The 15,501-nt window shown below is 44.8% G+C and overlaps 1 protein-coding gene across 3 annotated transcripts in view; it reads right to left on the bottom strand.

Moving 5' to 3' along the window:
• Nucleotides 1–15,501, bottom strand: part of SLC29A2 (solute carrier family 29 member 2) — a 107,915-nt gene that overhangs the window by 45,730 nt on the left and 46,684 nt on the right. For all 3 annotated transcript variants that reach the window (XM_068261237.1, XM_068261234.1, XM_068261236.1), the window contains exon 4: nucleotides 5,989–6,173. In XM_068261237.1, coding sequence (XP_068117338.1) covers nucleotides 5,989–6,173 — 185 coding nt within the window. The remainder of the gene's footprint in view (nucleotides 1–5,988; nucleotides 6,174–15,501) is intronic.

Raw genomic sequence — 15,501 nt, 5'->3', positions numbered from 1 at the left:
TAAGGAAAGATTAACATCTGGATTAGACAGGGAAATACTGGTTACTGGTAAGGGTCCATTCACACTTGAGTGGGAATCGCGCGATTCCCACTCAAGGCAAACCGCTAGCGGTTTTTAAAAACCGCTAGCACATGAAACACTATGGCAGTATTCTCACCACCGCGTTTGAGGTTAGCGTTAACCGCAAACATGTTATATGCAGCGGTTTGCCGGTGATTCCGGACGATCGCAATTAGCATGTATAGAACCGCTAATCGCGATTGCTCCCAAACCGCTACAGTGTCTAGTGATTTTTTTCCGAGTTAGGCCGGGTTTTCACTGCTGCGAATCCGGGCCGATTCCCTGCCAACGAATTCGGATGGATTTCAGCAGCCTATAGAAGTCTATGAGAGCCATCCGAATTCGTGACCGAGGATAAATCTGAGGCCCTGCAGCATAATTTCGTGCGTAGTTGTCCGAATCCCATAGCCGCGCATAGCATGGCTAGAGGGATTTGGCTGCGAGAGGCAGCAGCTGTGCCGGCATCGCGGCTCGCAAGTCGCATGCCGCCGCACAAATAAAATCCTAGACTAAATCGCGGAAAAATTACTCCCGCAAAACGCTAGCGGTAATCGCCGGTGTTTTGCAGTTTTAGGTGTGAATGGAGCCTTAGGCTGGTACTCAAAATGGGGCCTTAGATATAAATAGAAGCAAAACATGGGTTTAGGTTCAGGTCCACTGTGACCTGAGATATGATGCCTCCACAACTGGGAGGAGTAGAGATCAGCAGCAGTCATGTGATCACAGGGAACCCTCCTACATACAGGCATGTGTGTCTACTCATCACACTCAGCCCTGGTATTGAGGTGTTGGAGAATAGGTGGGAAGTACAGGCTGCTCAGCTCCTCCACTTGTCAGACATGCTGCTGGGCTATTGGCTGAGCTGTCTGTTCTGTTCTAAGGACAGGGGAAGGATGATGGCAATCAGAAGGTGTGTCGGCACTTACGTATTTACCCATCGACCGCTTTCGGCAGCCTCCTGTTATAATCCTGTTTACTTGCGAGATGGAAACATTTGCATACAGCTGTTCTGTCGCACTCTCTAGTAACCTGCAGTGTCCCCATAGTGTATGGGTACCATAAGGCTCTGACTTCCTGTTTCCTGTGCAGAATCAGAATCTTGCTGATCTATCACCAGATCACATGCTTTTTCTCGAGTTCTGCTACACACCAGCAACACTTATCAGGAGCAATCATTTCAGGGGACCAATGTCTATCCATAATCGCAACATTTGCATAAACAGATGTGAACAGTTCTAAATATTCTGAACCGTATAAATACAATATGTGAATAAAGACAAAATATATGCAAAATGTAAAAAGCCCACAGAGCCAATGGGGGAAGAAAACATCAAGCCTACTACAAAAGAAGAAGTTGCAGCTGGGCACAGCACGAAAGACGAAGACTGTGGTAAACTAAAAACAATCATAACATTTAACCCATAAATCAAAATGACAGTAACATTTAACCTAAATATCTGACATAGTGCAATGCTGGAATCACATGTGGCAATCTGATTCAGCAATTTCACCGGTAACTGGGATGTATAAAGGTCACATAGACTGAACAGGACTAAGTAGAGAAGTGTTTAGATAGGCTCTAAAACTCCATAGAGAGCCACAAAAACCAGACAGACCATCTGGGTGTTGTAAGTTATCTGCATATAAATGAAATGCGGCTTCGCATGGAAGTTTTTTCTATGGGTTCTGACACTCACCACAATCATATGGTGATTGGGCTTTAATGCCGATACTGCTAGGCTGCTCGTTTTTAGTGCAGAGGTACTGTCACCAAGGCCACCTATAATACTTAGTATACACGGATGCACAGCTGTGCGCGCCCCACAGCTGCCACACAAAACTTCACCTCTGCCAACAACTGCACAGACGCTCCAGGGAATGTGGGTGGGGTTCACCAGGGGTGAATGTGGGGGGTGGATTGGGGCTTTGTGATTCTTTTGGGGAATCAGGGTTTTTCTGCTGTTAAACCTCTCCAAAGGCCAACACAGACAGGAAGCTGTATGAACACTTTGGTTTATCAGTACTTCCTAGTAATGTATAACTAGTCAGTCAGGTATGAGCACAGTCTTCTGGGATATGGCCACGCCCCAAGCTCACATGATGATCTACCAACCTCTCCCACAGGAAGCTGCATTGACTTTGGCATTTTGCAGGAACAACAACTAATTAAAAAAATGTTCTAATATGCACTTTCTTACACTTTGTTTATCTATGAACTTGCAACCCAAATGTTTGTTTTGCCTTTGGATAGCTTGTGGCTTCCTCTTCTATTAGCTAGAACTGTTGGGCCTATTTATAGTCATTAGCAAGGATGTGGTGTGGTGGACTATACAGTTATTAATCCTATTTCTTTTACTACAAAGCACTGTACTGACTTCTTAACACAGAAAGGTATTACATTTGATCACTTCCCTTTGTCCAAAGTGCAAGACCCATAGTGCACCACATTAGCATAATGGAGAAACAATGCAAATCATTTCTTGCCTCTGTGAACCAGGAATGTATCTAAACCAACCCCTGGAACACAGCCCACTAATACCCTCCTACAGAAAATCATCCTGGCTCTGGGTCACCATAACTTAAAGAGACTCTGAAGCGAGAATAAACCTCGCTTCAGAGCTCATAGTTAGCAGGGGCATGTGTGCCCCTGCTAAACCGCTGCTATCGCGCCGCTAAACGGGGGTCCCTTCACCCCCAAATCCCCCACTGCAACACTTGGTCGCAGACTTGGTCGCTCCTGGAGGCAGGGTTAACGGCTGCAGCCCTGCCTCCAGTCGCGTCTATCAGCGGCGCATCGCCGCCTCTCCCCCGCCCCTCTCAGTGAAGGAAGACTGAGAGGGGCGGGGGAGAGGCGGAGATATGTGCTTACAGACGCGTGTGGGGCAGGGCTGCGGCGGTTAGCCCTGCCCCAACCAGGAAGTGCTCCCCCGCTGCACCGAGGGGATTTGGGGGTGAAGGGACCCCCGTTAAGCGGCGCAATAGCGGCGGTTTAGCAGGGGCACACATGCCCCTGCTATCTATGAGGTCTGAAGCGAGATTTATTCTCGCTTCAGACTCTCTTTAAAGGAACACTATCGATTAAAAAAAAAACAAATCAATTGAGATAGGAAATGTTTAGGAAGTGCTGCTAAGTACTGGTGTATACATTTGAATCCTTATCTCTTTGTTTACTGTTATCTAATTCCTTTTACACTTTTCTGACAGCAGTCTTCTTTAACCTGACTCCAGAGTGAGCCATGAGGGGAGGGGGGAATTCCCTCACAATGCATATGTTAACTATGAGTGTGCAGAGAGCTCAGTCAGAGACAGGCAGAGCATTCTCTCACAGAGAGCTGAGGAAATGTATCTTATGTGCAACATAAACATTTGTAATTGTGTGTGTGAAACCTGATACCAGAATAATTTCATATATTACTCTGCTTCAATATTACACTGTTCTTAGCATATCAGACTGCAGAGATTCATACCTCAGCAAATGAGACATTCCAAACACAGCTAAAATCTACACACAATTAATTACAGCTTTTGCCTCTGATATTTAACATAAAAAGTAGGGAAATGTTTACACAGCTACTTTGACAATATTTGTACATTGTCATTTTAGAATACTTGGGTATTGATCGTGTTCCTTTAACCACTTCACCCCAAAGGCCGTTTTTTACCCTAATGGACAAGAGCGATTTTCACCTTTCAGTGCTCATCCCGTTCATTTGCCAATAGCTTAACCTCCTTGCCGGTTATCCCGAACACAGTTCGGGGTAACCTGCGCAGGAGGATTTCTCAGGCCCCGCTGGGCCGATTTGCATAATTTTTTTTTCCTACACGCAGCTAGCACTTTGCTAGCTGCGTGTAGTACGCGATCGCCGCCGCTCGCCGCCGATTCGCCGCTACCCGCCGAGCCGCCCCCCCCCAGACCCCTGCGCAGCCTGGCCAATCAGTGCCAGGCAGCGCTAAGGGGCGGATCGGGATTCCCTCTGACGTCACGACGTCCATGACGTCGGTGACGTCATCCCGCCCGGTCGCCATGGCGACCGGGGAAGCCCTGCAGGAAATCCCGTTCTCAACGGGATTCCCTGCATACTCTGATCGCCAAAGGCGATCGGAGTGGGTGGGGGGATGCCGCCGCTCAGCGGCTATCATGTAGCGAGCCCTGGGCTCGCTACATGATTTAAAAAAAAAAAAAAAAAAAAAAAGTGCAGCGCTGCCTCCTTGCCGGATTTTTTATAACGGCAAGGAGGTTAATCACTACTAATCACAATTAAATTATGTATATCTTGTTTTTTTCACCACCATTTGGGCTTTTTGGGGTTGATATTTGTTTTCAGTAATTACTTTATTTTCTATGCATTTTAAATAGAAAAACATGGAAAAAATGAAATAATACACTATTTCTCCAAATTCATCCCCTATAGTTTTAATATAAACACTGCTACTGTGCATACAACTCACACATTTTATCTGCCCATTTGTCCTGGTTATCACAAGATTTTAATTATGGCCCTAGTACAAAATATGGTGACAATATAGTATTTGGAAATAAAGGTGTATTTTTTCTTTGGTGGTTTTTTTTTCACTATTTTCACGTGCATGTGCATGGGAATGCACGCGCACATGCACAGCGGCAAAAGCATTGTCTGACTTATAAAAACGTCCATTAAGAGGCTCTAGCAGGATGTTTTTATAAGTCAGCTTGTCATTAAGTGGTTAAAGAGGGACTGCAGTGAAAATAACCTAATAAATAAAATTGTGACTTCAAAGTGAACGAAAAGCTTGAGGAGACTAAGGATTTTAGGCCTCTTTCACACCAGGACATTGCGTTTTAGGGGATGTTAAGGTCGCATAACGTGCCCCTAACGCAACGCATGGTGGTGTTGAAGTTGGACGTCAGATTGAGCCGGGTTACGAGGCTCTTGGTGCTATCCTGGGAAGTCCGGATCTTTTCAATGATACGGATGATTCGAATTGGATCATTGAAAAGATCCGGATCTTTGAACCGAATCTTTGAATCATTTTACTAGGGAAGCAGGAAGCAGGGGTGCAGCAGAGTGAGAGGTGCAGGAGAATGAGGGTGCTAATGGGGAAGGGAGAGATGCAGCAGGAAGATTGTGCTTGTGCACAGAAGCTGCAGTTCCTGTTTCTTCCAGACATCCACTGTGAACCGAATCCTTCATTGTGATGATCAGGATGATTTGACTCACAAAAAAGATCCAAAAGATCTGAATTGTTCATGATCTGGACAACACTACAGTGCAGTGAATATTAATTAGCCATGTGGCTAGGAACAATAGCTGACTCTCCCCTTACTGAGCATGTGCAAACAGTCTAACGCAGCTAAAACCACCTATAATGCACAGCATGCTGCACATTCTTTGAACGTCCAGCGTTACACTGTAACGCAACGTGGGCACTGTGAACAGCAACATTGATTTTTCATTACTGTGAGTTGGGCTGCGTTACAGGCTGCTCTGACGTGCACCTGTAACTTTCCACTGTGAAAGCAGCCTTAATGAAACTGTTTTCCCCTGCTTAAAGGGGTTCTTTCGCGAAAAAAGTAGGCAGTTAAAAAATGTGACAGATGACAGGTTTTGGGCCAGTCCATCTTTTTAAGGGGGATTCTCAGGGCTTTCTTTGTTTTCAACAGCATTTCCTGAACAGCAGTTTAACTGCCAAAATAGCAAGATACCAGCCGGCCTCCCTAATCACTTGCACACTATTATGTCAGTTAGATTTTGCAACTGTTGTTCAGGAAATGCTGTTGAAAACAAAGAAAGCCCTGAGAATCCCCCTTAAAAAGATGGACTGGCCCAAAACCTGTCATCTGTCACATTTTTTAACTGCCTACTTTTTTCGCGAAAGAACCCCTTTAAGATGTGCTTTAACTGTGTAGCGGCTATTTTACTTCACTGTATATAGATGGACACATCTCACCATTGGTAAATGAATGAGTTGAGCAGAGTACAAAGCAGCAGAGGCAGCTGGGCTAGAAGGGTCATCCAATTATTGAAATTATAGTCATCCCTCATGGCTTCATGTTGTGATCCAGGGTCGCTGCCATTCACTTTCATTGAAGAATTCCCATGGGGCGGATGAGTATGCAGACGGCTCTGAAAATACTGAAACGTGAAGAGTTGTGTTACTATATGAAATGTCAAACAATAGCTGTGTAAGCTGGGATGTAGACTGATTTGTAAAGCACTTGTGTAAACAGCTTAGATGACTGGATCAAAACCTTTTCATCAGTTAGTGATAAGTAGATCAGCGCATGCATCAATTGTTTCCGCATAGGGATGGCCCTGCCTGGGAGAACTCATGGAGAAGCGTGTGATCAGTTTCCTCAGCGGATAGATTTGTAAGGCTCTGATTTACTGGTCATAATCATGTGTTAAACCAGCATCACAGCAAATCAGAACCTTACAAATCTATCAGCTGATCAAACTGATCACATGCTTCTCCTAGGCAGGGCCATCCCGATTTTTCATAACCTAATGAAATACACACTACTAAATGACACTTTTGCTGTTGAACTGCCGTAAATATAGACAGGTGCTACACAAGTAAGTCTTTTGGTGTTTGGAAGCCTAGTAAGCAAAGGTGATTCGGAGGCTTTGCTATGACACACAGTTCTTATATTTTGATGCATCTGTTCCATAAATATTCCCTTTGGAAAAAAATGTCAGTTACATAACTAAACAGCCTAGGTTAAATATCATAGGCAGGTCAGTGTTCCATACCTATATACCAGGGCTATGGAGTCGGAGTTGGAGTAATTTTGGGCACCCGGAGTCGGAGTCGTGGTTTCAGAAACTGAGGAGTCAGAGTCGGGAGTCGGAGTCGCATGTTTTTTGTACAAAATCCACAGCCTTGTTAAGTATTAGACTATGGAGTCGGAGTCTGAGCAATTTTGGGTACCCGGAGTTGGAGTTGGAGTCGTGGTTTCAGAAACTGAGGAGTTGGAAGATTTTTGTACCGACTACACAGCCCTGCTATATACAGCAATATATAGATATAGTAAGTGTTTCCAATGGTGAAACCAGGTTGGTAATGCAAAATTGTGCATCCTGAATAATGTATTACTGTACATTCTATTATATGTGTTTGCAGTACCTTGTATCAATATACTGCTGGTGAGCAAATTCTTATTATTATGAGACTCAGTTTAGCTGCAGTGCTGGCTGCAAAGAGTTGACTTCTCACCATCAGAGGGAGGAGTGATAACATGAAAACACTAGCAGGTGCCCCCTCCCAGACTATTTCATGTCAGAATGGGGAGGAGTCCGGACAGCTTACTGTCCAGTAAGACTACAATGTCACCTAAGCTGCCTGGCAGCCTTGCTGATCTATTTGGCTGCAGTGGTGTCTGAATCACTCCAGAAACAAGCATATGGCTAATGTTGTCAGATTTGACTATAATGTCAGATCTATTTATTTCCTTTCAAGCAATGCCAGTTACCTGCCTATCCTGCTGATCCTCTGCCTCTAATACTTTTAGCCATAGCCCCTAAACAAGCATGCAGCAGATCGGGTGTTTCTGACATTATAGTCAAATCTGACAACATTAGCCATATGCTTGTTTCTGGAGTGATTCAGACACCACTGCAGCCAAATAGATCAGCAAGGCTGCCAGGCAACTGGTATTGTTTAAAAGGAAATAAATATGGCAGCCTCCATATTCTTCTCACTTCAGTTGTTCTTTAAAAATGTAAATCAGGGAGAGGAAATATTGTACAATGGGAAAAAACTGACTAAATAATTTCTTAAGTAATATTGTCAACAAAAAAATAAGCATTTGAACCATTAAGTTACATTGCGTTAAGTTGCTCTTGAAATGTTTATAAAGCTTATCTTGTATTTGATACTGTTGCCAGCTGAACATTCCACACACTGCCAGTAGGCTCATATTGTTCTCCCAGGCAGGCTTGGCAGCGGTCCTGTGCGCTCTGCCTCCAGTACTGTTGCCATAAGACTGTCCACCTTGCTGCAGGAGGGATTAGCTGCACTTGGAAGGAGCCTTTCATACTCATTACCAACACCTCCATTAATCCGCTGACTGGCAGTCCGCTCTGACGCTTCTCTATCACCATTTCTATTAGCAGCACGGCAGAATGTCTGGTTTTTAGGCACATAACAACAAAGTAATCAAGCAGAAGTAACGTTTGCTGTCTCTCCTTGCATAATATAGAGCCGGACCCGGTCTACAGAGCTTTTCTCCAGAAAAGCGGTACTTCCCTTAAATGACACAAGTTGTTTAATCACCACAAGTTCCAGTTTACTGCGGCACAAACCTCTATGTCTGTCAAAACACTGTGAAGATATGATTGAACGATGTGATCCTTTTATGGAAGACGGTATAGCATGTAACAGTGGCAGAAGACATGAAATGAACCAGCTTCCACTGTCTGGCCTTATAGGGAGTCTGAGAAACAGCAGCTGTATAAAGAGGCCATCTCTCACATATGCCGTAAGAAGTCTGCAGTAGAGTAATATAAGTGCAGGTTATAGGAGAGGCAGTTTATCTAGTAATGCCCCAATGCCAAACAGCACATATAAAATTCATTGGTGAGAGGTGGGCTCCAAAAGAAAAAGAACCGAGTATTGGGGTCCGCTCATAGCAGGGCTATAAAGACGGTTCAGAAATTCTCAGACTCTAATGCTAGGGACACACGATACATTCGATAGATAAATTCCCTCATGTCCGATATTACTTTCGATCATTTTACCGCTCGATTTCTCATAGAAGTGAAACGAAATTGATAAGAAAAGATAAGAGATTTGAGCGGGAAATCGAATCAAACATCGATTGAATGGAAAATCGAAAACACGCATCATGTGTACCTAGCATAACTCCGCCTCCTCAATTTAGGATTCCACCGACTCCTCTAATCTGCATATTACAATCTTGTTGAGTGAAAGTATCCTATACAATAATCTCTGTCCTGCATCCTCCTGTGGCATACGTGTTGTTCGGCTGCTGTTGAGTTGGGTGCAGGGTGAGCCAAATGACGACTTACTCTGCTGTCACTAAACTCCCCGGCAGCGGTAAATACTATTCCTCCTCCAAGTCGTAGCAGCTCGGAGGGAGATGTAATTCCAGGTCTGGTGATCGCTGGATCCCCAAATTACTCTTGCATGGAGCGCGCCTCATAGCACTAGTGTAATGACAGCGCCCAGCTTCAGCGCTGAGCGCCGAAGTTACTCGCTTTACCTCCTGTGTCCGTGCGTCATGCCTGGTGCGCATGCGGCCGAGGCCTAGCGCCCGTTTTCAATGGACGGGACTTTCTACTAGTGCAGTGATCTACAAACTTGGCTCTCTAGCTGTTAAGGAACTACCAAGTCCCACAATGCATTGCAGGAGTCTGACAGCCACAGTCATGATTCATAAAGGCAAATGCATTGTATGACTTGTAGTTCCTTAACAGCTGGAGATCCAAGTTTGCAGACCACTGTACTAGTGTAACATAAAAGGCAGCTCATCACTGCCAGCGCTTAGGAATTTTAAAGGACACCTCTGATGTTCAGTATATAGAGAATAGTGCCAAGCACTTCCCTACAATCCCTTCTCTTATGCTACAGCAGAGATAGACAAATGTATATGAAATTCAGGAGATTGTCTGTCCAATCCAGGAGACAGCAGGAAATGTTGATCAACCAGTGCCACTGACTACAATGAAAGGCAAGGAGCCAGTAGTAATATCTGAGGAACCTGGCTCCTGGAATTGCTCCAGTCCTGCAGCAGTCTCATCTAAGATAAATGATCTATAGTTCGGTCACATTCACAAGTCCAGCTCATGCCTACAGCTTGCTTAAAGAGAAACACGTACTTCCCTAAAGAGAGGAAAGCCGCTGGATCCTGATGTGGCTTCCCAAGATGTCCTCTGCTTCCCAAGATGTCCTGGAATTGCTCCAGTCCTGCAGTAGTCTCATCCTAGATAAATGATCTGTAGTTTTACCTAAGGAGAGGGAAGTCTCTGGATCCTGATGTGGCTTCCCAAGATGTCCTCTGGTTCCCAAGATGTCCTGGAATTGCTCCAGTCCTGCAGTAGACTCATCTTAGATAAATGATTTGAAGTTTTACCTAAGGAGAGGGAAGCCTCTGGATCCCGATGTGGCTTCTCACGGCATCCTCTGGCCTCTCATTGCCTCTTGCGGTGGACCCTCCAGCTGATCGAGGGCCACGCTCCTCTCCTGGAACGATTGTGACCGTGCTGCAGCCCCGTGAGCACATCCACACCTGCACAGTAGCACGGAGCTGCTTGCGCATGAGCGGCTCCAGCTTACTGCGCAGGCGCGGCTGTACTTACGCAGGTGCAGTGTGTCTGCGCTTGTGCTTGAATAGGAGTGCGAACCCCAAAAAGATTACTGACAAGTCATTGTTTTAAATCTATGGAGGGTCGGCGAGCGGCAATGGGGGACTAGAAAACGCAGTGGGAAACCTCATTAGCAGGGCTGTAGTCGGTACAAAAATCATCCGACTTCAACTCCGTTTTTGAAGTTTATGAAACCACCGACTCTGACTCCAGAAACCCAAAATTGCTCCGAATCTGACTCCTTGACCACAAGGATGTGGAGTTGGTACAAACATCATCATCCTACTCCAACTCCTCAGTGTACGAAACCACCGGCTGCAGGTAGCCAAAATTGCTCCGATTCCACAACTCCAACTCCACAGCCCGCTCATTAGGATACTTGGTGACGGGTTTTGGGGGGTCCCAGCGCTGAAACGGCAAGTGAAAAGGGGGATGTGGAAGCCTCTGTATTATCCAGAGCCTTCCCTCAACTTGAAGAATAACTGTAGTGTAAAAAAAAAAAAAATAATGACTAAAATTGCTTATTTTTTACAATATTCATTATTTAGTCAGTGTTTGCCCATTGTGAAGTCTTCTCTCTCTCTGATTTCCATTCTGAAATGTATCACTGGTGGTGACATCTTTAGTTCTGCCAGGTGATCTGTACGGAATGTTCGTTTACTGAGTGTTCTCTGCACAAAGGGAGACACACTGCTAGCTTGTCAGCTGGAAAAAGACGTTATTTCCCACAATGAGGGCAGGAATCCACTACCGGTAGAGTGATTTTTTTGAGCTTTTAGGGAGCGATTCAAAACGCTAGCGTTTTCCCTAAACCCTCAGCTAATGCTAATGAATTGGCCAAATTCCACTGGAGCGATTGCGATCAGCAAAATTGCAAATGAAGAACATGTAGCATTTTTGAGCATTAGCGTTTCTGCAATGTAAAGTATATAAACGCTAGTGTAATTGCTCATGAATCGCTATACAGAGCGATTTTGCTAGCGTTTTTAAATTACTGTACACTGTAAAAAAATTAAACTGAATTGAAAGGATTAATCAGAATTAAAATGCTTATTGCAAATCGCTACACAATCGCTGGCTCCAGGCCTCAAGCAAGGTTCAGAGACCGCAAACTGTCAGGTCCATGGTCATAACATGACACTGTGGGAGGGGTTTCCCCACAATCCCCCCCCCCCCCCACCCATTTCTAGTGGGAAAGGGCTGCTGATTGAGGTAAAGTTCAATCTTTGGTTAAAGTTCCTTCTGAAGTAAGTACCCATTTGGGGGCATTTTTTTCCCTTTAAGTACACTTTAATGCTTTCCATTGGTTATTTAGTATTAGATATGCATCAATGGGAAATTATGTTACAGATTAAGAAGTGGATGTAGGTGGTTCTATGAGCCCCAGAACTTAACACATCACTGACCTGGTGCTTGTGCGCAAAAAGTATCCACTGTCCTCCAACTTCTACAATGCAGACTACGCGAAAGTGACTTGTCATCCAAAGCATCACTGTACGGCATCTACGGGCTGCAAGTCTTCCCCCAGTCAAACCAGGTGAAGTGTGCTTTCTAATGTGAGCAGCGCTTGCTAATCACATTAACCTAATTGCTCAACATTGGGCTGGCAGGGGAACAAATCTCAATCAAGATGGATAAAAGTATCCTCAAAAGAGACTGACTGAGGCTGATTTACAAAGACAGGTGCAGAGAAAGCTGCAGCATCAGCCCAGGTGTCATCTGTTAGATTAGACAAGGATACAAATTATAAGCCCGGGGCAATTGCTACAGTTAATTTACTAGGCACTTGTCTTTGCAAATCAGCCCAGCAGTCGTCTTCCTCTTGCCAATTATTTTACAACTTTGTTTTCTGAACTTTTGTAAAGAAAAAACTCCTCTCACCTTTTGCCACGCTCCAATATTTATAAAATGGAGGTAACCATCTCTTTTCACTGAAGCAGGTAAAAAGTGCCTTTTTAATGTGTATTGATGACTTCTGCTAACATGTCAGGTTTGTTCTGTGTATTTACAATGTGCTCAGACCTTTATTATGAGTTTGTATAACTTTCCTGTTTCACATTTTGTGCTACTGATTGTGCAAATTTCCTGCGTGTTTCTCGCGCCGTGCTGTAATAATTTGTTCATTTGCTTTATCTTCAATGAACCTGATGTGTTAAAGAGAATCTGTATTGTTAAAATCGCACAAAAGTAAACATACCAGTGCGTTAGGGGACATCCATTACTCTCTGTCACAATTTCGCCGCTCCCCGCCGCATTAAAAGTGGTTAAAAACAGTTTTAAAAAGTTTGTTTATAAACAAACAAAATGGCCACCAAAACAGGAAGTAGGTTGATGTACAGTATGTCCACACAAAGAAAATACATCCATACATAAGCAGGCTGTATACAGCCTTCCTTTTGAATCTCAAGAGATCATTTGTGTGTTTCTTTCCCCCTGCAGCTATCTTCCACTGAAGTGTCAGGCTGTTTCTTCCTGCAGAGTGCAGACAGCTCTGCCTGTATGTAATTCTTCAGTATGTGAAAGCCCAGCCAGCTCAGAGGAGGATTTATCCAGCTTGTAAAAGATAAGAGAGAAGAGAGAAGCTGCTCTAATAATAAATAACACACAGGCAGTGTGCAGAGAGGGGCCTGGAATGGGGAGATGCATCACAGAACCACAACACTGAAGAACTTGGCAGCCTTCCAGACACAGGCTGACAAGTCTGACAAGAGAGAGATAAGTTGATTTATTACAGAGATGGTGATAGTAGAACGTGCTGCAGTAAGCCAGAACACATTAGAATAGCTTTTGGAACTTGTAGGATGATAAAAAACAGGATGCAATTTTTGTTACGGAGTCTCTTTAAGCAAAAAAATAAAAATGGCGCCGCCATGGGCGGTAATGTTACAAGCCGCGATTACAGCATACAGCATAGGCCCCGGTATCCGTCACCGGCGAGGATTGCGTCATGCCGGATACATGTGCCAAAAAATCACTAATCTCCCCCCAGGTGCAGGCAGAATATACACCATGCCTCCACCAATGACCTACATCACCTCCTAGTGGCTTTCCATAAACAGTAATTTGGTGGCTTGGAGGTATGCAAAAATATCAGGGGTTAGGAGGCAGAGGTATTCAGTGTTAGTAGTTTGGGGTTGGGGGTCCTTACGAGTTAAGGTTAGGCACCAACTGGGGAGGGGATTAAGGTTAGGCACCACCAGGAGGGTCTTAAGTTAGGAAGCGGTAGAGAAAAGGTTCTGTGTGAGATTAGGGTTAGTAGGTCAAAGAAAAATATCGGTAAAGGTTACTAGTAGTTGATTTCACCAATGTTCTACTAGCGGCTAATTCCGGTTGCCCTTTTTACTGGGTGCCTTTTTTTTTACATGTACACCTTTTCACTAGACCACTATTAAAATCACACAAAATTAATTTATTGATGTCCCTTGATCCAATCGGGGTCGATACTTTTTGCCTCTGCGGCTTTTCTTTCCCCTGGATTGGTGTGTTGTTAGGCTCAAGAGGTCTAACTTGATGGACGCATGTCTTTTCTTCAACCTTCATAACTACTTAACTATGTCAGCTTACCACTGAGTAAACCCCTTGCAAAAGGAGACACAGCAACTTCCTGTTTGCAGTAGTTTCCTGTAGTCCCGTCAAAGGATGTAGGTTTTCTGAGTGAGGATGGGCCTAGGCCTAGCGCCCATTTTTCAAGGGGCAGCCTTTTATCTAGGGCTCAATAATTATCTATCTTAACGATTGCTGCTCGATCGGTAGGGCAATATTAAAGGGCACGATCGCTGCACAGACATGCTTCTCAGCTATAGCCAAGCAGCCTGTATTGTTCCACACATGTTAGATTCTCGCAGAATGAATGTATTGGCCAAGATTTTAGTGGTGTGTGAACAAGGCTTTACTTCAACTGCAACCGTGTTCTTCTAGCCCCTCCCACACTGAACATTGTGAGGAGGAGCTTACAGATAAGCATTCTCTCTCACAAGTTATGATCTGATAACAGAGAATTGGATGACTAGACACATTCTTCATGCTACTGCTACTAATTGATAATGCTAGCAACACAAGCAAGACACTCACCACATAACACATAAGCAAAAAAGGAAAGAAACAAGTAAAGAAGCCAGAAACATCAAGGTACACATGTCTGTTACTTCAAGGCACAGGGAATAGTTACTTTTTTTTTTTTTAAAGGACCACTACAGTGAAAAATATAAAATACATATGGACAGGATATGCATGTATTTAATGGGTACATTGACACTCCTTCTCTCACTACAGTTATTTCTGATTGTAAAGTTATGTACACAGATCAGATTTTCCTCAGCCAAAATGACTGTGTGTTCTAGAAATCAAATGTGTGTGCAGGAATCCCCTTATATTGCAGACTTCCTTGTGGTGACTCATCTGGGTGGATCACTGTCCTCTGGTGCCTACTGTTCCTTGTGGAAATTTTAAAGGAAGTTCTCACAGCATGTCCCCACTCACGGAGTTCCCCAGCCTTTCTCCATAGAGCAGTATGTACCAAGCAGAGTGTACAGGGATCATTTAAAAACTCATCCCATTTCTCTGAAAAGGTTATTAAACTGTATATGTTGCTTAAAGAGACTCTGTAACAACAAAAACCTCCCCTGGGGGGTACTCACCTCGGGTGGGGGAAGCCTCCGGATCCTAATGAGGCTTCCCACGCCGTCCTCTGTCCCACGGGGGTCTCGCCGCAGCCCTCCGAACAGCCGGCGACTGTGCCGACTGTCAGTTCAATATTTACCTTTGCTGGCTCCAGCGGGGGCGCTGTGGCGACTTTCGGCACGGAAATAGACGGAAATACCCGATCTCCGTCGGGTCCGCTCTACTGCGCAGGCGCCGGAAACTTGCGCCTGCGCAGTAGAGCAGACCCGACGGCGATCGGGTATTTCCGCCTACTTCGGCGCCGAGAGGCATCAGAGCGCCTGCGCAGGAGCCAGGAAGGTAAATATTGCGTCACCGCTGCACGGAGGGCTACAGCGAGACCCCCGAGGGACGCAGGACGGCGTGGGAAGCCTCATTAGGATCCTGAGGCTTCCCCCACCCGAGGTGAGTACCCCCCAGGGGCCGTTTTGTCGTTACAGTTCCTCTTTAAAGTGGAGCTGTCAGCCATATTATCTCA

Source organism: Hyperolius riggenbachi, chromosome 11 (genome assembly GCF_040937935.1).
Source record: "Hyperolius riggenbachi isolate aHypRig1 chromosome 11, aHypRig1.pri, whole genome shotgun sequence".
Lineage (NCBI taxonomy): Eukaryota > Metazoa > Chordata > Amphibia > Anura > Hyperoliidae > Hyperolius > Hyperolius riggenbachi.
Note: the sequence above shows the minus strand (reverse complement) of the source record. Positions and strands in the feature narration are given on the sequence as shown.